Consider the following 24,684-nt stretch of genomic DNA (forward strand, 5'->3'; position numbering starts at 1 on the left):
AACAACATTTTTCTTCATTTTCCAACTTTCAGCCTTGAATACAATTCCTTTTATTATAATTCTTTTATTCATGTAGCGCCAATTCACAAAAAACAGTCAGTTCAAGGTGCACAAACATGGTACAATGTTAGAAAGAAACCCTAATAATCACATGACCCCCTATGAGCAAGCACTTGGTGACAGTGGGAAGGAAAAACTCCCTTTTGACAGGAAGAAACCTCCTGGTGCAAATGAAGCACAGTGATAGGATAACCTTGGTTCATTTGCTAACTGTTGTTAAACATTGCACAAGTTTTAAGGATAGAAAGCCACCCTTCATTTGCTGGAAACCCTCAAAATCAGTTTAAAGTTTCAGAACTTGTATTGTAGTTGCAATCACTTCATTTACATTTGAAATTCGGTGTATATGTCGCTGTGATTTAACAAGAGAAACAGGAAAGTTCTCAAAGCCGAGCCTGGAGAGTTAAACAGAAGAACTCCTGATACAGTAAAGCAGGCGTGTGACAGAGTGGCTGTGCGGCCACCGCTCTGCGTTGTGCCAAGAGATACTTAAACAAAACAACACATTGAGCGCATGCCAGGAAGCTATATTATTATCTTCATTCGAACTAATTGCCAGGCCAAACAGCGACACATATGCACACACAGGCTTCAACAACCACTCATCATTAGGGACTGTGGTGTGCCATCCACGTTGTCATGACAACAAGGCAGTGAATTTTGGCTTGGATGCTGTCACACAGGGCAAGAGATTTTTCTGAGGCACGCGGGTTTCAGAGGTTTTGACTGTTTGCTGAGGGTTTGTCGGGATGAGCGCTGCAGCGATGAGAAAGGCCTCAGGCTTCCTCCAAACATCGCCTCGTTTACCTTGGAGGACTCTCTTTGTGTTGCCCTTTGCACACTTCCTGTCGCTTTACGAGTGCGTCTGATATTTGTGATCAGCTGTCGAACTCTAACGGCCTATTAGCGTAGGCGACAGGATACTCACAGGATTGTAAACAAGCGTCCCTTTACTCCATCAGCGTCGCACGTCCTCCGTAGGTCTTTTTATCTTTAAGACCACTGGGGCTGTGTTTGAGAGTGAGTGTGCTTTGCAAGCATGTGTGTCTATTTCTGTGTGTGTGTGGGTGTGCCGTCAGCTAGCAGGAATGCATGGGTACCGCCAAAGCTAAGATGGCTGCCAAGCGCTAAGATGGCTGCCAGGATTCCACAGAGCGACAGCGCGCAAGAGAGAAAGAGACAAAACCAATGTGAGAGGAACTGAGGGAGAAAGACCTGAAGATGGACTCTTGTGCAGAATGAAGGACGAGTGTTGCGAGAAGGAAAGAAAAGAAGCTCTTCCTCGTGTTTCCCTCTTCCCAGAGCGATGAGGTGCTTTGGGTTTCTTTTTGTTTTCCTGCTTTTGGCACGCGACCGACAGGGTGAATAGTGCACCAGTTTGCTGGCACGTAACGCAACACTGCCACCCAAGATTAGGACACTGATTTGGGTTTAGAAGATGTTGAGATTGGGGGGCCTAGTAGTGGCTGCAAGGGGGCCACGTTTTGGATTGGGAGTCTTGGCCCAAGACGCCCTTAAAGGCTAAGTGCTTTGGAGTAATTGGCCTGAATGGTATATATGATACAACCATAAAACTCCACAAGGGTGCATTACACATCCGAAGAAGAATGGCAGCCAGCGAGCCAAAGAAAAGCAGCTGAAGCAGACGACTCTCTGAGCGCCTTCGTGTCCCTATAGATGGAAGCAATGCAGGAGATGCAATCCAGACAAAGTGCACATTTGACTAGTCAGCGTGGGCTGTTGAGGTGACACATCTGTCACTTTACCTAACTTTTTACCTAGTGTTTGTAGCTGTGTGCACATGCAAACATTCAAGCGCCGAAAAGTTAGGTACACAAAGAGAGAAAAGATTTTTTAAGGTGATTCAACTCCAAATGATGCATTTCTAAAAGTTCTTGGGACCATTAGCTCTCTGCCCAACATGAATGGTGAGTTTGAGTAATTGCAAGAAACAAAGATACAAAAACAGTTGAGTTATACACAGCAGTACCCAGAATACAGGAACGCACACGTTCAAAACCGCGACTCAGAAGCAGAGGTTTGTTTCTTAGGAACACTTGAGCCAGTTTACACTGTATTCAGATTCTATATTTTAGAAGGTCTTTCAAAAAAATGGCAAAGACGGTGCATCAATACCCAGAAATTACACCTACGCTGAGTTAATTGTTGGCATTAAAAATGTTTTGGGGGATTTGTAGCACTTTACCAAACATACACTAAGGCTGTGAGTACGATAATGACCAGATAAGAATCTACTAACGGTACTCTGAGCCTCGACCGAGTGCAAATATCTGCCTTTTTAATCTCAACACGTCTGTCCGTTGTCAGTGAAAAGAGTTTACCATATAGTTTCTCAGGAGACTCCTCTGTTCTTTACCTGCCCCCTCACCTTGGTCAGTGTCCAGACATCTGTCCACCTGACTCACCATCTTTCTTTCTTTTTCTCTCTCTCTGCAGAACAATCAGGACAATCAGACAACTCAAACCAGCAAGGAGACACAGATGTGAAGCCCCCACCAAACGGTAGGTTTACAAGTGCACGTTCCATTAATCTCACTCTACATGTGCAATTATTAAAAAACATACCTGTGCCTGCACGCAGTCACACCTATACAGTCATGCATGCACATGTATGTGCATTAGCCCTACACGCGGGCCTCTGTGCCTGTGCAAGTGCGTCCCAGCAGAGTTGGATCTAAGTTTATTATGGTAAGGCGAGCTGATGGTGCTGTAGCGTGGGGGCTGTGCTGGGTTTGTGGCAGGCCGCTCATAAATCACACTGACGTTCTTGGAAGATGGGAACCACATGGCCGCTGCCGAAGCTGAGCGCTGACCTCATGCGCTCTCCCCGCTGTGGTTAACCCCGGGCAGGGATGGAGTGAAGGAGCGAGAGGAGAAGAAATAAGGAGGGCTGAAAAGAACTGAATGAAAGAATGAGAGGCGAAGGGAGAAGGCGTGGGGGGGAGTGATGGACAGACAGAGGGAAGGGGGAGAGAAGGGTGTGGATTTAAAATGGATTCGGCCCCGGAGCCATAAAGCGATCCGCTTTACACACAGCGTAATACGACATGGACAACATAGTGTCGCATACTTAAACTTTACTTGGGGAACAGAAGTTCAGAATGCAGCACATTTAATTTGGTGGTACCACTTTCACCTGTGACGGTGTGTTTCGTGTGTAGACATTTCACTTACCTCGCTGTTTACATTCAGTTTAAATAAAATAAGAATCAAAGATCAGGTGAGTTCACTAAGCTTCATAAAAGCCTTTTTTAAAGACTTTTATGAAGCTCCTTATGTGAAAACAAGGTTCTTACCTGTTGTCAGCTGATACCAGAACATTATCAGTCATCAGGTTTCTAGACACCTGACAAATATCAGTCCAGTTTATTATGTTAGCTGCAAATTTATCTGCACGTTCTGCTGTCTGGCTCGTTGCTAGCTTAAAGTGATTTTGCATCTTACAGTATTTTGTTTCTTTTGTTTGTTTTTCTCTTTTTAGGCCTTTGTGCTCAAAATCAAGAGTTGATGGCTAAAATGTTAGATTTAAGATTTAGGCCAAGGGTCAGCATATTGGTCAATCGTCAGGCAGCAAGCGTCGAGGGTTTGTTGTAGCTCATTTGAAGTCGAGTATTGTTCATACGTGTTATTGTCGATAAAAGCGACACGGTGCTGGAAACTAACACAGCTGACAAGCAGTCAGATGATCGTAACGTTGAAACTAAGAACTGTTAAGAAAATGTTCCACTGACAAAACCCATCACAGGCTACAGCGCAGTGTAGTCGACTGAGAAGAAATGATGACTGTAGTTGTGAAACTTCAACACAAGTTATAATCAAGGTTTTGGTTACAGTCTCAACAGACTGAAAGGACAGATGTGCGAGGACGTGTGTATATCAGTGTTCCAGTACCTCTTATTAAACATGTGCACTTTATTATGCGTGCGCATGATATATACATGAAGATCGCAATGCGCAGCGCATCATCCATTACATAGCTGTCTGTGTGGAGATTACAGCCGCTTGTTGGATCTGATTGGTTGTGTATGTTGGACTGTCAACAGTCAAGAAAGTGAACACGTCCAAACCAAAGGCCTGTTGTACCTTATAGAAAACACATGGGCCCAGTGGATGACACCAGCAGTGTGACAGGCCTTTCCACACGTGTTTTTCAGCCTCTTTCTGTGTGTGTGTGTGTGTGTGTGTGTGTGTGTGTGTGTGTGTGTGTGTGTGTGTGTGTGTGTGTGTGTGTGTGTGTGCATTCAGAGTGTAACTCACAAATGTCTCTTTCTCCCTTTAACCAGGCAACTTGAGTTTCCAGGACTGCTTTGTTACTTCGGGTGTGTGGAACGTAGCCGAGCTGGTCCGTGTGTCGCAGAGTGAGTCAACCACTGTCACCTCTCATTCTTAGTATATAGTTACTTATGTTATTATAAGTATATTACTCTATAACCTATTATAACTAGTAGTTTTGAGTAGCTGGATTGATTTGCATAATTATATCACTCGTACATTAACCTGCTAAGATCCGAACGTGCATTTTGAATTCCTCTTTGCTATCTGGCTCGATGGTGTTTGATAGAACGCTAAAAGTCACATTTGAGTAATGATGTGCAAAACTGAACACAGCAGCATTTTCCTGAGTACACAAACAAAATGAGAAACAACAAATTTTGAAAGAGCAAAATTTAGTATTGCGGTCTAGACCAGCCGCCCCCAGCCCCCGGGCCACGCACCAGGACCAGTCCGTGGGTCGTTTGGTGCCGGGCCCGAGAGTTGAGGCTCGAGTGTGAAATTTATGGTCTTCAGGGTTTTATCATTATTTTGTTATCATGTTTATCATTAAGTCAGTGTCCTGTGTGTCATGAATAAATCTTTTTTTGTGGTAGCTCTACTGGTTTTATTTTGTTGTATTTATCTGCGACACCTTAAAGGTCAGACATAAAGCGGTCTGTGGTTGGGGAAACGTAAAGGTTGGGGACCGCTGGTCCAGACAACCCAAAATGTGATGTTCCCATATGTGGACACCAGGTCCTACGAGGTTGAATAGAAGTTTAGCAAAGTCCTGTAAACATAATCGTGTCAGTGTCTCCAAAAATGGACTAGTAAGGCTATAGAGACTTTGAAATGAGTACATTTGTAGTGCTACTGAAACGTCAGAGTTATCAGGAATCATCTTCTGCGAAGCTTAAACAAAGAACTGTTTCTGCAGTCGACGGCTCTCTCACACTTTCAGCTTTTAATTCTAGTTTTTTTCTATGATGTGTCTCTTTTCTCTCGTTTCCTCTGTGTGCATCCCCTCAGCCCCTGTGGCTACAGCGACAGGCCCCAACTTCTCTCTGGCTGACCTGGACAGCCCCGGCTATTACAACATCAACCAGGTGACCCTGGGGCGGCGCTCGATCACCTCCACCCCCTCCACCAGGTACACACGAAGCACTCGAAACGCTCCTTCTAAATCTAATTCTGCCACTTGCTATTCTTCATTCTCCAACCTCTGTACTGTGTTTCCTAATGCTTAGCCTGCTCTGCTTTTTGATCGTGATCTTTCTCTCTCCTTCCTCGTCACTAACCCTCCTCGTCCCCACTCATATTTCCCACCGATCTGTCTGTCACCCGTTCCTTGTTTGTGTCTGTTTCCCTCTCCTCTGCCGTCCTCTCCCGCTCATCTTACGCTGCAGGACTGAAATGGAGCTTTATGCAAGTCTCCCACGGAGGTAGTTACACTCATTACAGAATATCTCCCTTGATACTAATGTAGCACAGACCCCTGCATCACACAAAAGCCACACGCATGCTGTCCCACGTATACGCACACGCTGTACGTTCACAGCCCCTTTTATTTTATTGGTCACAGATGTATGTGTTTGTAGGAATGTGCAAACACACACAAAAATAGGCTCCGACATCACCAGGCACACTTTCTGCTTGCAGTTTCTAGCGCGCGGCTGCTTTGAGCCGGCGTGGACACAGCATGTTGTTAAAATTCTGGCCTCGTGTTTGTTTGTCTCCAATTATGCTGCTTTGTCCCTTAAGACTGTAACATAATATGAAAACAAAATGTAGATAACTGAAGAGAAAAGGTGACTTTGTTTCATTTCCCTTGATTTAAGATGATATGACATTTATCAGTGTCCCCTGTACTAATTAGTTGTGCCTATTTATTTTAGTGGGAAACCCTGGCCTGCTTCAGATTGCTCTCATAATGAATCCCTTTTACTAATCTTTCTCCTTCCTCTCCCAGCTCCAACAAGCGCAAGTCCATTGACGACAGTGAGATGGAGAGCCCAGTGGATGATGTCTTCTACTCGGGCCGTTCCCCAGCGGCTGGCAGCAGCTCTCAGTCCAGCGGCTGGCCTAATGATGTGGATGCAGGTAGTCCCGCTGCAACTGCTGCATCAGATTTTGCACGCAATCCAGAAACTGTGCTGAGGTCCACATCAATTCAGAGGCAAACTTTAAACACTGGCTTCACCTTGAATCGTAAAGCCTTAAAAAAACAATTTGACATTTGGGGAAATACGTTTAGCTTCTGTAGTTTGATACTATTGTAATGTCTGTAGAGTAAACAAGAAGCAAGCACCAGCTGGTCAGCTTAGCGTAACTTTAAAAGAGGGAAACAAGCAGTCTGGTTTCAGCAAAAGGTCTCATTGCTAGTTGAGGTCATCAAAATGAGCATTATTATCTGATGTTATCTAGGCCTTGGTGCAGCGCCCAGTTCGTTCACATTATGAGGCAAGCCGCCTTTCTCCTGATTTATAAACAGAAGGTTTGGGCACTGACTTCGTTATTTGAGACAGCCATGTTTAATATGATCGTCTCCTCCTGTAACAGTGCATATGTGACAAAGCCCAAACTAGCCCCTCCACTTCCTGCTGTGTTTTGCTCATACTTACTGTGCAGCTATTAGAATGGTAACGCTCTAAATAACTCTCAGCAACGAGGCAAAAAGATGTATTTCCCACAAATGTCCCACAAATATTAAATTCCTGACTTGACATGGACCAGAAGCTAAAGCTAATTATGTTTCACCATCATACCCGCTTGCATCTATTTTGACTCTTCAATACTCGCCCCCCCCTCATCATCCCCACTTGCACCATCTTTCATTTTCAACTTCTAATCCTCTTATATGCCATACCTAAATGGACCCCCCACCAAAGCATCATTTCTCACATACAGCAGGGACTTAAAGAGCCAGTAAAAAACACATTTTCTCAGTTACTCTAAACAGTTTGTAGAGATTCGGGGGAATTTGCAGAAATTTCAAGGTCTTTTATTTCCATCGCTGGAAATTCTGCCATCATCTAATGCTTAATGCATTTGAAAATTGTGTTTGGAAATAGGAAAAATGTCTTTCCAGTACCAGTTCTTCAAAACAAACAAGGTTTATGTACATCACACCACTGTTGTGATGGGATACAGAAAGAAAGCTGATCCTGAAGCTATTGGATAAAAGACAGAAAAAAACTTTTTGTTCTGGCTGAACTGCCCCTTCAATCAGACCACAAACTGAGGATAGCCTGCTGTCTAGTGTTTGTTGTCTGACTGTGAGAATAGCTGCAGAGATGGACACATTTAGTTTTTACGGCATTAGAGCTAACATCTATTAAGCTCACCTCCAGGACTGAGTGCACGTGTGTGCGAGTGTCATGCATTAGACTGCGAAACACAAACATCATCTGCTAAATGTTTAGCAACTTTGTTTTATCAAGTGGGTGTAACCGAGTCCTTTACAAATCTAACTTAAAGTAAACCCACTGTAATGACTGTAATGTTGCATGTGGTGTTCCTAAGGAGTACTTTGAGATTTTGGGAAATACAGCAATTTACATTATTGCACAGCAAAGAGGAAGCTGTGCTAGCAGCCAGTTAGCTAATGCAGTGCAGAGACTAATTGGTCATGTGACTGATGGGCTACTGTCACGTGACACCATTGTGTTTCTTGCTTCAGTTTATCTCGAGGTTATTAAATGAGAATAAGTGTTTGTTCTTTGTTTTGTGATAGGCTAACTGGCTTGTAAAGGGCCATGAGGGCAAATTGCTCTTCTCTCTGTTTTTGTTTCTTTATATTCATTTGTGAATCTCAGAGCTGTTGGTTGACTAGAGCCGAGCTAGCTGTTCTTTTATCTATTTATTTTTTACTGAGACAACATTAAGCTAACCAGGAGCTGGCTGCTTCAATGCTGACTTATAATACAGACATCAGAAGGCCACCAGTTTTATCATCCATCAGTATTTTGCTTATTTCCCAAAATGTTGAATTTCTCATTTTTGAGTATTCTCCAGATACCTAAAAGTTATACCAAAATCCTGAGCGGCACTACTCCAACCACCCATTCACATGCTGAAGTCATAGCCACTCACTCTTTGGGTAACCGCACTGTTAACCATCATGATGGTGATCACGTCAAATGTATTTTCAATAGACTTAACATATATCTCTTGGGTGTCGTATTTGGCTTTGGGGATTTTGTTAAATTGCTAAATTTTCATGTATTCTCCGTCCCTCCCACTCACATGCTGCCATTTTAATACTGCCAACAGTAATGATGTAACTATTTTATAGACACTTGCTGCACTCTATAACATTAAAATCCCCTATTGCCTATTATTTAACCAGCCCTGTTTCTCTCTCTCTCATTCTTTCCATCTCTTTCGATGTCTCTTTTTCTCTCCTCCCCTCTTCCATTGTTAACTCTTCCCTTCTCCCCTGTTTGGCCTTTCAGTGCAGCACCATTTGGCCAGTGTGCAGGAGAGGAAGATTAAGCATGAGAGCGATGGAGTGCAGTTTCCTTACCATGGTTAGAACAACATTAAACATTATACTGTGTTCATGTATACATGCTCTACCTCCGCTCACACCACCCTCAGCTTGTGTACATCTCTTTCTGTCCTTTCTTCAAATCTGTGAGCTCTCAGAGCGAATCTGGGTTATTTTTCATTTGTCCCTCTCTTCTCTTCTCTTCATCCCTCTGTTTGTGTCCTGTTCTCTGGCTATGCTGCTGCTGGGTGGGGTTGTGTTTCTACCAGATGTCTGCTGTTGTCCATTGTGGGTTCACCAAAGCCTTTTGGTAGCCCAGTAGCTCCATAACATCTTCCGCCTGTCTGCATTAAAGATGTAAATCTGTGAAAGAAATGTGATGTCTAGGAGGATAAAGACGTCTCTGTGGCATTGAGAACATGTCTGAATGCTCTTATACTGATGTAAACCCTAGTCTACATATGCAATTAGGTGCATTATCATATCTGAAAAACCACAGACTGCAAACCGAGTTTGCGAGGTGGTATGAGTTTGTCAGCGGCGTTCAGCTGAGTGCCTTGGGTGTTGTAATTTTGTTGTTGAGCCCGGAGAGAGAAAGCAAGCACTGAAAGACACAAAGAAGGAGGAGCGGGGTGTGTGAATGGGGGTTTGCTGCTTCGTCCTGCCGGTTGTTTAGACAGAGCTGTTGAGTGGCGTCCCACCTGCTGTAGGCCTGACTCAACCATCTCTGAAAGACAGCGCAGGAAAAACAACATACGACCCAAACAAACAAGACTAAAGGCACTCAGGTGTGTCATCAATGCACAAGGCGCCTTCTGTCTGCGAGACATGCTTACTCACTAACGCGCACATTTACAAATGACATGCAGACACATGCGTACGCGCACAGAAAACTAAATTTAAGCGCCTTCTCTGATTTACATTCACACACACATAAGCACGCTCCCCAATCTGGAGAGGAGCAGCGTTCCGGTCCAGATGGCGCCTCCATGTGTCTACAGCGAAGGGAGCTACTGGGTTACAGCAGACATCTGTTCTGGTGATGGTGGTGGTGGTGTTGGGAGTGAGAGATGTGGAGAGGAGAAGAGGGGCGGAGGACAGGGGGAGGGGGGTGGGGGGAAGGAAAGGGGAGAGTCTCCGCCTCTGCGTGCTCAGAAGGTGATTCTCTACCTGAATGAAAAGCTCTGAGGCATAGCAGGTGATCATGTAATTCATCATTAAGTCCGCTGTCTCCCGCTCAGCTCTGCTCCGCTCTCTCCTTCTGCCTGCTTGCTGCTGCTGCTCAGTGGTGGGAAAGCCCACTATCAGCCTTTCAGTAAGGGAAGGAGGGGGTGGGTTTCCCGTGTATTTGTGATTTTGACAGAGATTACAAGCTAATTATCTGGGCATTAAATCGTCATGTGTGTGGCTGTCTTGCGGAGGTGTCCTTGCGCTGAATCTTAGTGTTTACGAGCGCTAATGTTGCGCGTGGCAGCGAGTATAATGAGGTGCTTTGCTCTGCTGATGTACACTGTTGTTCCTCGCTTACCTGAACGAGGAGTGCACGAGATCTGTCGTCTCTCTGTTGTGCGCGCGCACATGCTAGTGGACCAGTTCTGTGACAGTTAGGGGGTTTGTGTGGTCGCCAGCTTGTTAGCATGGCAAGACTACAGGGTCATGGGAGCAATTGGCTGCCAGTCTGTTAGCGCAGCGTGCCAGGAGCAGGACACAGAAATAACGTAGAACAAACAACTGTGTATGTGTGCGTGCGTGCATATGTGCAGACACACACGCGCTCTCTCACGCACAGATTAAGAGAGAGATCAGAGTAACTTCTGTTAGCTTTATCAGACAAAGCTTTCATTGGGCATCTGGGCCTCATTTGCTGCTCCTCACTGAGAAGCCGCATAGATAGATATTTCAGCAAGATAGCGACTAATTAGGGAATATCACAGAGACTAAAAACAATATGTATAATTTAAGGCTGTTTGTGCATAATAAGCTGGTTATAATTAAAGTTGGGATGTGGCAGCACAGAGTCTTGCCTATACGTCCAACAGAGGAACTGCAGCCAAACAGGCTTTGCTGCAGGGAAGCATTGAATACACAGCATGTTTACATTCAGTCTCTGTGGCTTTAACACCATTTAAATTATGTCTTTTCATGTGTGTGTGTGTGTGTGTGTGTGTGTGTGTGTGTGTGTGTGTGTGTGTGTGTGTGTGTGTGTGTGTGTGTGTGTGGGGGGGGGGGGAGAAAGTTGAAGAACTCAGAAGTTACAAATTCATTTTATAAAATTAGCTAAACCAATGCAGAACCAGAGAAATGAACATTTTCTAAGACTTCCAGCCAAAGACTAGAGCTGATCTACAGAGAGCCATCCCTGTTTAACCCGTTCAGCTGAACATGGCTGCAGATAACCTGTGAAGAGACAGAGCCCTGCTAAAACCATTATTTAAACTTGCATCTACACAAAAATGCCCACAAGTATCAGATATTAGTCAAAATTAGGCATATCATGTCCTTTTATTTCCATTACGTTGAAACCAATCGTGATGGGAGACGTTTTCAAAGGATAATAAAAATGAAAATTACATCAAAACAGAAACGCTGCTGTTTGTGGTGGTCAGCTGCTTTCAGGTTGCTGCTGCAAGAAATCCTGCGCAGCTGCTCATTTGATGTGTGAAATAAAAAAGACACATGCTCACGGTGCTACGACAGTGACATCTCTGATACTCCCAAATAGTATTTTATTACAATTTAAACCCTCAAATAAAAAAAATCTGAACATGGAGCCGTATCTGTGGTCTCGACTCCTTCAAAGATACTCCAGAGCCTGATTGATTCTGCACGTCTCCTGAGCACCGCTCATCATTGGGTACATCCTTACGTACTACTCCTTGAGATTTGCCACAAAACTAAAACCATCTGCCTAACATGCCAAACAGCTCTGACCTGTTGGGGTATGGACAGGGGACCTCATTGGGTGCTGTGATGCTCTGTCATTTTACAATTTTAAGACTTTGGAGGCTTGAAAATTTGAGCTCTTACGTTTCTTGAGCCATTCGTGAGGAGTTTGGCAGGCATGCTGCCTGCCAGCAGGGAGTACAGTAGTCATCACGAGGGAAAGGGTGGGCTTGGTCTGGATCAACGTCGTGGTGGGTAATGCATGTCAAAGTAACAGCCACATGTATGACATCATCCAAAGTTTCCAGCATAATATTACATTTTAATGGCATTATAAATGTTACTCACTTCACTTGCCAGTGATTTGAAAGTTCTGGCTGATTGCTGAATATTCCACAGTCTGTTAACAGTAGATTGCAGCTTTACTGTACTAGCTGTAAATTGGTTGTAATATGCCCCCAAGAAAGCATCACCAGATGGATGATATTTGTCTCATAAATCTATCGGTGAATAAAGTGCATCTCACCCTCCTCGCCGTGTCCGCTCCTCCCACCTACTCGTGAAGTCACGTGACGTGCCTATCTGAACATAAGTGCCAGCGCCCACCTTTTTCTGTGCTTATAGGTGCCCACACAAGCACAGCTGCACCCGTGGTGCCTGTGAGCATTGTGGCTAAATAGTGATAAAACATTTCCCAGTTTAGCATTTAAGAAAAAGCTGTTTAGAAATCTGCTGTGTTAGACTTTATAAGCTCAGCTCATAAAATCTATTTCCACATCTCTCGGGCCGTGTTGAAATGATCCACGTCTTTATTCGAGTGTGTTTGTTTTATATGTGTGAATATTGTGTCGCTTAGTAGTTTACGGGCGTCCTTCTCGCCAAGGTTGTTTATCGCTCTATTCTTTCAACCAAATGTGAAGCAAAACACGAGCTCCGCATGTTCCAGAGAAAAGTAATGAGCTCTGTGTGTCCATGCTGATGTACTTTTCTGTACTTTAACTTCCTCATTATTCTCTGTTTTATGGATTTTTTTCTTTCCAGAGTTTTATTTCAGCTTATATTCAACATTGCGGTTCCACGCAGAGGTCAGATACACCATTTGGCACCATTCCTCAAACCCAGAAAGTCTAAATTGTGCCTTTGGATTACCATACATCAAAATAAATTCCCTCAGCACCCACCACACAAGGCCTTGATCACAGAAGAGAGCCTCTTTTATCTGTAGCTCTCACACTTTTGGCCATGTTTCTGGTCCGCTGGTGAGCTGGGCCTATACTTTGTGTGCCCCTTTTTGCCAAACTAAGGGATATTTCATGCAGGCTTTTAGCCTCGGCCGACATTTATAGACAAGGGGGGAAACTTTAATATGTTTGTCTGTGTGTGCCGGCCATGCCGTCACCGCTCCGCTCCTGCTTAACTTCTTCCATCTTTCTACAGCTCTGCCATCTAGCCTTTACTGGCAGTTCGCCCGGTGCTTACCACCCAGCCTGAGCAGCTTGTGTGTGTGCGCGCGTCTGTGTGTGTGTATATAAGTTCAAGCACGTCTTTATGAAATACTATAAGTCAGTAACATAAAATACCTGACAGTCAGATATGCAGAAGGGCACTACATCAGAGGATCCATTGATGTATGTTCTGGCATGCTCGTCTGCAGCTATATGTAGTTGCACAGCTCATGCTGGCATTGAATCGAAAGCACAGTCTGCCCCAGATATGAGGCCATCCAGAATCCCATTCATTCTAAAGAGGCATCCTGACAAGTGCAGTGAGTAGGTTGGTTGGCATGTTTGTTGACTGCGTTCCTGAAGTTCTCTGTAGCGACGCCGGGCTCTGAGAGCGTTGTCGTGTGGGATTAGTCGGGTAGTTTGCGCCTCACAAAGGAGACCGTTTGATTAGATTTCAGTGGTTAAAGTAAGCAGGGGGATTGCTGTGTTGTTCATACACTCAGTGGTGACCATAGTTGAACTGCTATTGCATTTCCCAGCTCTCCTCTGTCCTGACGCTGTGCCCCCAGCCTCTCGACCTGAACCCGACCCACCCCTTCCCCTCTCCCGTCACCTCCCTTTGCTCTGAACCCCCGCTGCTTCGAACCATGGCCTCTCACCGGACCCTGCCCTCAGCCCCCAGACACGGTACAGCCCGCTGACTGTACAGACACAGAATAGACAGGTTGTGAGGACCCATCTGTATGTTAAGCCAATCAAACAAATCAATGAATGAATCAGTCGATCAATCCATTGATTTCAGTCGATCATAATCATTTGATTCTTGTAATCAAATCTGACAAAGTCTGATAAATTTCTTTTTCTTTTTTTGAGTAGAGTCAAAGTAAGAAAAGGAGCCATGTTTGATTAAAACCTCGTCTCTGTTCTGCCATTTTGTTGATCCCCTTTTTGCCAGGACTCTCGTCGCCTGGTTCACTTAAGAAGCCGGGGAAATTCGATTTCAGCGCCCTGTCCTCCCAGACGAGGTCCCCCCGCATGGCGTTCACCCACCACCCACTGCCAATGCTGGCGGGAGTGAGACCAGGTGAGACCAACCCAGCTCCCGATCCCCCCCTGATCGCCCCAACCCCTTCCTCTCCCCCTCCTCACCATCTCCTCCTACCCACTTCTCACTTTTTCAGTGCCCCCATCCCCCACCCTACCCCTCTGTGGTTTAGAGCTGGGGGCGTTGTCTTTGGGAGATGGGAGTGGCTGGGAAGCTGGCAGGTAACTCTGTGGGTCTGTGCCTCGTCCTCTTCTGCCTCCTCCTACCTCGTAGGGTGCAGGTCTTGCCGGTGATGGAGCTTGCAGGGTTTCTGGGTGTGGTGTGTGGCTTCTCTAGTTCTGTCTGGTGGTGGATGGCTGTTAGTTGTACTCTTCTGTAGATTGCCTCTGTCCTCTTAGAGGGATTTGGTGGATATTGCAACCTGTTCTGTCAGATCAGTCAAGATGTTACATGAATAAAACAGCTTCCTCTTACCCATCCACTCCCAGTATTCATTTCAAGACTCCTGGATGGCAAACCAGTCTCAGGACCACAGGTGGAAATGAGTAATGAATAAAGAAGCTATTGTTAGGATTTTTGTTTGTTTGTTTGCTTTGTTTTTTTTTGGGGGGGGGGGGTCCAAATTCAGATTTTCTCACGATAAACATGGACAAAATTTCAAATGAATGAGGTAAGTGTACGCACGACTAATCCCTGTGAGCCAAAGGCCAAGGCTTCAGGCTGTTCTAAATACCACGTAACTCTTGGCTCTGCATGATGTCACAGCTTTGGCTGTGAGCAAAGCAACCTCACCTAGTCGTTGTTCGAGCCTCCTGGCAGCCAATCAAGGGGGAAATGAAGGCAGGTCGACTAGGCTATGACCAGGCTCAGCAAAAAAGAAATAAGCATTACTTCAAACTGTAAAAGATGCAAAGCTGCCCTAGTACAGTCCAAGAACTGTAGAAGTAGAATTGTTGCATTTTTATTTTCTAGCTCTGAAACAAGTTTGACTCGTTGGGCAAAAAGACCTCGATGACTTCATAATGGGCCAACAGGTTATCTCATCCTGGCTGAACGCTTTACATTTTTACCAGAAAGTCAGAATTACTTGAAGAGTGGGTTCTGAAAGACGCTGTTGAGTTATGGGGTCTAGAGCTTCCCTCATTAGTACAAACTAAAAGTCACTATCTCAGCTTCTATTTGTTGGTCTTAAACATTTCCTTTTAATGTCTGACGGTAATGACGCCAACTGCGCAACTGCCATGGTCTCAGATCCCCAAACTCACTGTTGGTTTGTAACAATTTGATAAATTCCCGTTTTTGTTTTGTCTTAAACGGGGTCCTTTTATCAAAATCTGCAAGCTGCAAGGTCATACTGATACTTAGTGGTAACAGTAGTGAATATGTATCATTCCAGACAGGAAGGAAATCAGTCATTCATTCAAATCATTTTTGCTTCATGACCTTTAATTAGTCAACTAGTCACGTTACGGGTTTTTTCTTGAAATTCCTATTGATTTGCTTCCCTTTCCAGTTTGGGAAGTCCAGGTTGAACACGTAATTCAAACTAGCACGGCCACAAAGTGATGTTTTGAGTCTGAGCTACTGTGTACCAGATCAATCTTTAAACCCTGCCACTTTATTTACACGTGGAGCTAAAGAGCTTCCAAATATAAATACAGAAATCATAATTTTTTACCAGTACAGATCAAATTAGAGACTTTCTCTTTTTTATGTACTTTTCTAAATTCACAAAGTAAAGGAGCTCACTGGAGATAATTACCCTTGTGCTTGCGCTACATCAAAGGATTTTTTAGTCACTGAGCAGATGTGAGGTTGACCGCCATGTCATTAAACCCTACTCAGCGCTTGTTGACAGAACCTCTTGAGATGTGACTACAGCAAATCCAGTCTCCACACACACATACATGCACTGTTAGTGTTCACACCATCGTGCACACATGTATACAATATCCCATCCTTGCGGTGGCCAGAGGTTCTAAGTTACACACTTTGGGATTTGTTTTTTTTATACAAACTGTGGCAGCGTGCACACTGGGAATGCTGCCATGCTAGTTTGAAAGTGGTTACCACATCATCAGCATTGTTGTTATTCTACGTAAAAGACAAGATCCAAGAGATTTAAAGGATTGAAAGTGGGAATAAGGAGCATGCAGGGCCCAGCTGTTCATAGCAGCAACGGTGCTAAAGGGTGGCTTTCATGGAGTCTCTCCCTTCAGCCACGTCAGCCATGGTTCCACTGTTTTTTGCAAATTCCCTATATAAAAAAATCTGTGTTTGTATTGAAGGACCATGTGCTAGTTAGCAGATGAACCAAACAAATTATAGTGTATGTAACAGACAGTTTGGATGTACAGTTTCAAAAAGTATTTGAAACACTTAGCTAGCAGGAATGTCTAAAATGCTGGAAGAGCTCAAAATCATTTCTAAATGTTGAAAAAATTACACAAAGCTAAATACATGTTTCTGAAATGACAGATAAATTCTTACACAGCTAGCTGAAAGTAACAAAGATTAGTTGGCTGACGTTGTAAAATAGTTAGCTAAAGTAGTGCAATAATGAGTGGAATACCTACAAAAATGTATATCTGTTATCTAAAAGAAATGAATAAATTGTTTCCACCATTAGCTGAAAGTAAAGGAAACGTTTTAAAACAGCTGATAAATATTAGCCTTCAAGTAGTGACCGTTTGGTTTAAATGTCCAGCTTCTACCACCCTGGATATTAGCATAGCACGGTTAGAAACTAAGCAAACACGGATATTTCAACTGTATAAGAAGGATTATAATGAATTTATTTAGCAATATTTTAATATCTTAACATTCTTAATACCTCTGTGACATGTCAGGTGGTATCAGTGAAGGGCTCGTTGGGCTTTGCCAGTTTAAAGGCAAATATGATGGGAATCAAAAGAAGGTGAAAGTATGAAGGGGCCACCACCACCCCATCCATACTCCCATACCCCCAGCATTTGGCCTTCACCCAGTGTCTAATGGGATTAGTATGCGACTATAGGAGCAGGGCGACTGCTTCACTTGGGAGCAGGCAGCCTGGCATGGAAGCAAGGTGCTGCTGGGCCCTGAAGCATAGGTCCTTGTCTGGGGGGTAATGCAGCAGGGTTGGCACCCTTATGAAGTGCACTCACACACAATGTATAAGATGCAAGCACTAAAGAGCATTGGCAGCCCAACGTGGGCAGCTGGGGGGCCTGTATGGGATGGGGTGGGTGTTAAACTGGCACAGCTAAGAGAACAGGCTACTAATACAAAACAAGGAGATTTAGTAATGGATATAAGTCTGACAGGGAGGGCTTTGTGCTCGGTGTGGTAGGGCTCAACCAACTGCTCCCCTTTCGCACCTCAGACATATATTCATCTGTTTGGTGTGAGTTTCACTATTTTCTTTGGTGAAAAACAGAATGTTTTTTGTTTCTGTAAGCTTATTAGCCACAGAATGCAGTTATATTTTGCATCTCCGCACCTGTCGTGCACATACACAGATATAAAGCTCACAAGCCATTTAGCAGAAAAAATATTAACTCAGATTTAGAGAGTATTTACAGATTAATTCTGTCTTAGAAACAAAATGTGTCAGATAAAAAAGGCTTTAGTATGTAAATGCCAAAATGCATCAACGCCAGTGAATCACACCCTCAAAAACAGCACACAGGAGCGCAGGCATTAAGACAGGCTAATATAAGACACTCCTCAATGATCTCTTTGTGTTTTTTAACAGGCTTTTTGGATCTGATTTCAAAATGCAGCGCTTTTATCTGCTGAATTTGTGCCCATTTAGAAGTGTGTGCAGTCTGAACGGCGTTGCCCTAAATTGTTACATTGTCTCAGTGAGTGTTCAGATGTGAATATGTGTGTGTAAAAATCTCTTTCCGAAAAGTTCATTGTGTTCATCTGGATGCAGCGTTTCATATAAATTTCTTCAATAAAGCTGTAAGGGTTTACTGGAGGAGTCATAAAAAATAAGCAATGCATACAATACCTATTAACTCGAAATTAGCTTTTCCTAGAAAAACCGAGTTCCTTTCATCTTAAAACCAGATTTAAGTTTTATTGTTTCCAGTTGCGATGTGATATTCTTGCTATCATTTGATGGTTGCTCAGTTCATCTCTCCCAACTGTAAGAATGTTTAGAAACTCAGCGGTTCGTGTCCCGCTCTTCCTCTGCTCGTGTTTCCTCTAATACCAAACGTCTGTGTTTACAGGGAGCCCCCGTGCTTCAGCCTCGGCCCTGCACTTCCCATCTCCCTCCATCATCCAGCAGTCTAGCCCCTACTTCACCCACCCAACCATCCGCTATCACCACCACCCTGGACAGGATCCCCTGAAGGAATTTGTGCAGTTTGTCTGTGCCGATGGCTCAGGGCAGGCCGCTGGGCAGGTAAGACCCGCCACCAATGAAAGTAAACATGATTTATGTAAATTTGACAAGCTGAACGCGTTCTGTACTGTGCAGGAGACATGGCACGAGATTGATTGACAATGGTCTGCAGCCAATCAGGATGCAGGACACAATGCGCTGTAAAAAAAAAAAAAAAAAGAATGCAAAATTGCACACAAAAAAATCCGTGAAACAGCGAGACCGCGAAAGCTGAAGCGCGTTATAGCGAGGGACCACCGTATGTTAGTGAAACAGTGCAGCATACGGAAGCTGTGTGCATAATGAAATCTGTGTTTGTGGCTCGTCTTTCTCAGTTAATTATAACGTAACATGATGTCAGGTTCACCAAATGAGAGGTATGCACATTATCCCTGAGGTTCTGTTGGTTTTTGCTTTTTTTCTCGGATCATGTGACTGACAGATGTGATACATATTCAAGAATAGTGCTTGTTTTAGTTTTAATCCTTCATCTGTCATTTTGGTGCTTGGAGTTAACTAGTTTAATAGATTTACAGGTGAGAATTTGAGCAGCTTGAATAGACGTATACAAATCTCTTTCTTTTTGTCTTAATTTGGAAATTTTGTTGTAGTTGCACATCTTAATCATACCTCATTGGAATCTAATGACATATTCAAAAGTCTAAAAGCTAGTTCAACTGTAACTATGGCCCTAAATTTGAAATCATGAATGAACCATTATACTATTACTTTGAATAAACTAGGAATGGCAGAGAGCTTCTTTGACGATGTGTCCACCTACATTATAGGGAAATATACCCACGGCGACACAAATACAGCACACGTCACATTCGTTTACTCAGCTGGTCTACAAATCTTTGTACTGTCTTGTCGATGTCATTTTGCCGTTTCCTCTTTCAGACCCTGACGTTCCCCCTCCTCCTCTTTTTATTTCTTTCTTCTGCTCCACCCAACCCCTCAGAAATTATAACCATCAGCACGAGAATGAATCAGTCACGGCACACTTCAAGTCAAGCATCCCCGCCCTGTGTTGTGTCATCGTGTTTCTGTTTTCATTCTTAGCCGTTCTGATTTTAGTTGAAGTTTTGGTTGTTTGGTGCTGCTGTTGTTGGTGGTGTTGTGCTTGTGTAGAAGAGTATCCTTCCATGGTTTTGATTTCTTGCCATCTTCTGGACGAACCCAGTCAAACAGTTTGCTCACTTCCCTCCTCCACTCCTCCTCCACCCGACACGGACCACCCTGTGGAACCTCTCACCTTTAGCTCCAACTCCTACTCCTTTCAAACCCTGTGGTGATTATTATTTTTCACACCTTCATGAAGATGCCGTCCACATACATCATTCCTTTGGTTGTTGTTTCCCACCCTCCTCCTCTTCCTCCTTCCACCATCGCTCCCCCCTCCCACTCCTCCTCCCGCCGTCATGGATATTTTTTTGGACCTGGCCTCCCAAGCTGCGTCCTGTTTTCATTCCGTGTCTGCGGATTGTCGCATGTCGCCCTCCTGACCCTATTTGTGTTGTCTGCAGCCAAACGGGAGCGGCCAGAGCAAAATGCCAGGCTCCTTCTTGCTGCCTCCACCTCCCCCAGTGGCCCGCCCAGTGCCCCTTCCCATGCCCGACTCTAAACCCAACAGCACGCCCCCTGACGGCGGACTCTCCTCGCCCGCATCTCCGTGTAAGTGACCCCGCAGAGACCGTTCTCAAAACCAAACCAACACCAAAAAAAAGAAATATAAAAAACAAATCAGAAAATCCCAACCCTCTCCAGGCAAAGGACCTTTGTCAGTGTTCTTCCTCCAACTTCGCCCCATCATTGTGTATCCAGCATCGCATCTCCCTAGCCCCGTGGAAGGCAATAACAGCAAGCACAGAATATACTGTGGAGCACAATAGAGTAGATCAAGGCCATCAAAGGTTTGGCTCAAAGTAGTCTTCATTATGGACTTGGGTGGCATTCATCAGGGTTCTGTATTAGGTCCCATGAGTTTCAGGAGCTCTACATGTTGAACCCATTTTGCGTGGCCTGGTGTGAGAAAGCTACATCACCGCTCCACTTCTTCTACTTCTAAATCCTCTTTTCTTCCTTCTCTGGGCACATCGCTAAACCTCGTAAGAAGATTTTTATTTTTAACTTATTGTTGCTTATGAAAGGGCACAAATTTAGGGCAGTTAATTTATATGGACTCCAAGAACATTCCAGTAGAGATTGGGACACCTTATGGAATAACTTACTGGTACCTCTTTTGCTTTAGCTTCTTTTGTTGCATGGTAGTTGTTAGAGAGCAAGAACAGGGTGTGCATTTAAATTTTTGTCAGTCATACAGTACATTCTCTCACCTGTGGTAGGAGGGGCACTGGATGGAGCACTTTTTTGTTTGTTTTTAGCTCTCCTTCAAATATAGTGTTTTTGTTTTACCCCCAGTCAGCGTCTCAAAGTCTTCTATGTCTTATCTATGTTATTCCAATTCTTAGAAACACATGGATGTATATCTATCTTCCTTCCTGTCTCTCATTCTTGTCCTCCCTTTCCTCCACTCAAACAGACACACGTATGCACAAGTCTACACACTACATCTCTGAATGCCTCAGTGAGATTCAGATTCTGGAGTCCGTAGGGTACCTCAAACTGCCCTAAATTTGTCAGAGACGTTGATGCCACTGGGTTTTAAATGTCCCTGACTCCTCAGTGTCAGAATTTCAGTGTGCATAATCGCTTCCAACGAAGTTTATCAAGTATCCTTAATCACCCGGGGAGATCTGAGTTTGCATGCCAGATTTCCATGGGGTCTTAATGACCTCAATGATGTATAGCTGTACTTTCGGTAGAAGCAAGCGCCTGTTTCCTAAAATCTATTAGGTTTAATATATGCCATTTCATGTTGAAGCAATGACCATTTACAATGATTTGCTTTTTTGCCAAAGTTAGAAGAAGAAAAAGTTTAAAACATTTAAATCGCTCAATCACATGAAGGTAACGTCAGTTTGCTTAATTTAGAATCTCGGTTTTCAACAGGTATGGCTATGTTTTGTTTTTGTTTAGTTTTTTTGGCTCCAGGGGTTCTGCTAACTTTGGATTGTGCTAGCTATTTAGTCAAGTATCAACCTGCAGAGATAAAACAAACAAACAAACAAACAAACGCATAATAAAGTCAACACTAAAATGCCAGAAAACAACTGACTCCAAAAACAAGCTAAACCCATAGATGTCCATGTTCCTTAGTCTTGAAAAAAATGGGTCCTGTCTTTATTTTATAATTATTAAATGAAGAGTGAATTGTACTCTTTTTAAAAGTCATTAAGAATTAAACAGATAGAGAGAAATTGTAATATTAATGGGTGCCGCTTGCTAGCCAAGGCGTTCTTGCTAGCGTTACCTGATAAGCTAGCACTCTATGCTCAGCCGTGTGTAGTCACTTGTTTCTAAAAGAAAAACAACAACATGGGAGCAGACAAAAAGATATTGTTGGAGCTTTAAAAGAGTGCTTTACAACCCAATAAGTGGTGTCACCGTGGCTACATTCATCACATTTTATCCAGCCTATGGTCAGTTTTAATGCTATGCTAAGCTAAACAAGCAGGTAGCTACATTCGGTTTAGCTTACAGTCATGAAAGTAGAACACCTTTCTTCACTGTACTTTCATAAAATGAGTGTACACATTTACTTCGCAGAATTTGCACCTTTCCAGTTAAGACTCCATGAGAGGTTGCAGTGCTAGCTGTTTAGTTGGCACTGATGATTTTCTGTCCTCCTTCTGTTTCCGTAGCATACTCCACGCCAGGCGCCACAGCTCCCAACAGGTTTGTCGGCATCGGATCACGGGACAACAACTTTCTGAACATCCCGCAGCAGACACAGGTAGGAGTTGGGTGATATACTGGCAGTTTTTCTCGCTTTGTAGGAGAGTGAGGAGGAAACTCAGCTGTTTTCGCTGCAATTACTGGTCAAACTCTGGAAACTTATTAACTGCGTGGATGTACGCCAAAATATTTCTTATTCCCTCACTGCCTGAAACCTGCTGCACGGTTTCCTCCACCTCTTCTCTCGCACCATCCCACAGCTCGCCATCAATGTGTGCATTTGTACATCTGTATTTTACAGTACGTGTGTGGTTTACCATATGTGCTCAACTGTTTATTTGGCACACATGGAGCCTACCCTTCAGGCTCCTTTACTCACAGCTTTTTTTTTCTCTACTTGCTTCCTTTCCTTTCCCTCCTCTTGCCCCCCTTTTTTTTCCTACTTCTCTTTCTCCGTCCTTTTAGCTTTACCACACTTTGCTCACTCTCTGCCTTTTACTTTCTCCTTCTCTCACCTTCTTTCTTCCTCCCCTTCACCACCCTGCACCTCATTCATGTGCCTCCTCCATTACCACCAGTACTTTTCTCATTAATGTCCAACCACACCCGCCTGGAGCCAGCTCAGCTCCACTCGTCGACACATGGAAACCATCTGAAACTGCTTTGCTGATCTCCTCCCTTGTTTCTCTGCCCTCTGTTCTCTCTCTTTTCTCCCTTTCCATTTCTGCCCCTCCGCTCATTATACTCTGCTCTTTACCCTTCATTGCTTCACTGTTCATCTCTTTTTGTTCCATCACTTCATAAACGTTTTCTTTGCTGATGAAATGTTTATGTTGCTTAACTCTAAGTTGTTTCTATTTTCTTGGAAGTTGAACTTTGCACACATCATGTGGCCAAACTGTGTGGACACGCGAACATCACATACAAACTGTATTTAATTGTTAAACATCAGGTTCAAGATCCGTGGGTATTAATCTGCTCCTCTAACTGCCTCTGCTCTTTAACCACAAGGCCATTATTGTGAGTTAAAGCACTGAATTCAGGCAATAAAGACTTGCAGTCAGAGTTCCCCTTAACGCCAAGTGAAGTTAATTCACATTAAAACTATTTCTTCATGGATCTGGCTCTGTGTGTAGCAAAATATCGGATTCCCCAAACTGTTGCCAACACATTGTTGTCAAAAATATTACTTACCGCTATGTCTTTGGTTTCATTAGGCCTAAACCATAAAAACATTAAAAAAATATAGCACCAAGAACACAGATGTATTTGGACAGAGGTAACCAAAAACTTCTGGCTGTGTGTCTCATAGAAAAGTTGAGATGTTCTGTACCGACTAGGACAAATTGTCTGAAATATGGTTTTACTTTTCAATGCGTAGCTAAAACACACACGGCACCAACTGTTTACACGTGTCTCTGCAGTGACATGAAAAGATTAATGGTCCACTTTAAAACTAAAAGATCAATCACAAAACAAAGATCCTCTCAAAAACGAGCCTGTGGCGGCTCAGGACCAGCGCTGGGCTTTGTCCTCCCTCTAGTGGCAAACGTTGGGTGCTACATCCAGGCGAGACGAGAAACTAGATACCAGCAGGGCAAGGCGAGAGGGGAAATGGAGGGAACAGAGCAACAGAGAGTTTCGGCCCCTATAGAAGTCACGTCCTGGCCGTCTCGTTACCCCTGGCAACCAGACATGATGTCATAGCCAGTTGATCTTGAATTTGAGAAGGGGTTGCTCGAGAGGGGGGCAGGAAAGAAAAGAGGGTGGTCACTGTCTGCTGCCAAGGATTTAGTGGGAGTGTTCACGGGAGATAGATGGATTGTGTGTGTCTGTAAGCACATACACAGAGGGACAGAGTAACTAAGAAGGGAGAAGTTACAATGCCCAAGGCCTGCTGGGACCGTGCCCAAGGGGAGTAGGGTAGCTGAGAAGGGCAGGAGGCAGGAGGGAGGCAGGGGGGTATTCATGCGACCTGTTAGAGTCAAACAAAACAAAAGGCTGCTTCCCTGGAGGCGCAGAGTAGTTTCCAAGGCTTGACTTCTAGAATGTTGGTGCACCAGCCCACAGTGCCAGATCCTGGAGGCCAAGCAGGGCAGCCAACAACAGTGGCGGTGACCCATTTCTGCTCCTTGCTCATGCTGAGGAGAAGAAAACTCAACGTGAAGAAGGCGCAAGTGACACAGAGCGCCAGACTGCTATCTCCCTGCTGCTGCTTGGCTATTAGGAGCTATTAACTACTCAGCCAAATTCAAGACATACTGTACTTCTCTCCAGAAATGAACAGACTCGATGGTAATAAGCTGGGCTAGAG

The 24,684-nt window shown here is 44.1% G+C and overlaps 1 protein-coding gene across 18 annotated transcripts in view; it reads left to right on the forward strand.

Annotated features, from left to right (window-relative positions):
- nfixb (nuclear factor I/Xb) overlaps positions 1-24,684 on the forward strand; it is a 132,886-nt gene that overhangs the window by 102,335 nt on the left and 5,867 nt on the right. For 7 of the 18 annotated variants that reach the window (XM_026166109.1, XM_026166110.1, XM_026166113.1 and 4 more), the window contains 10 exons: positions 2,518-2,583; positions 4,365-4,439; positions 5,365-5,485; positions 5,742-5,777; positions 6,305-6,435; positions 8,790-8,864; positions 14,108-14,236; positions 18,418-18,593; positions 20,099-20,246; positions 22,337-22,428. In XM_026166109.1, the coding sequence (XP_026021894.1) occupies positions 2,518-2,583; positions 4,365-4,439; positions 5,365-5,485; positions 5,742-5,777; positions 6,305-6,435; positions 8,790-8,864; positions 14,108-14,236; positions 18,418-18,593; positions 20,099-20,246; positions 22,337-22,428 (1,049 nt within the window). The remainder of the gene's footprint in view (positions 1-2,517; positions 2,584-4,364; positions 4,440-5,364; positions 5,486-5,741; positions 5,778-6,304; positions 6,436-8,789; positions 8,865-14,107; positions 14,237-18,417; positions 18,594-20,098; positions 20,247-22,336; positions 22,429-24,684) is intronic. The other 11 variants (XM_026166116.1, XM_026166108.1, XM_026166122.1 and 8 more) reach the window with 9 other exon arrangements.

Source organism: Astatotilapia calliptera, chromosome 4, assembly GCF_900246225.1.
Source record: "Astatotilapia calliptera chromosome 4, fAstCal1.2, whole genome shotgun sequence".
In the NCBI taxonomy this organism is placed as follows: Eukaryota; Metazoa; Chordata; class Actinopteri; order Cichliformes; family Cichlidae; genus Astatotilapia; species Astatotilapia calliptera.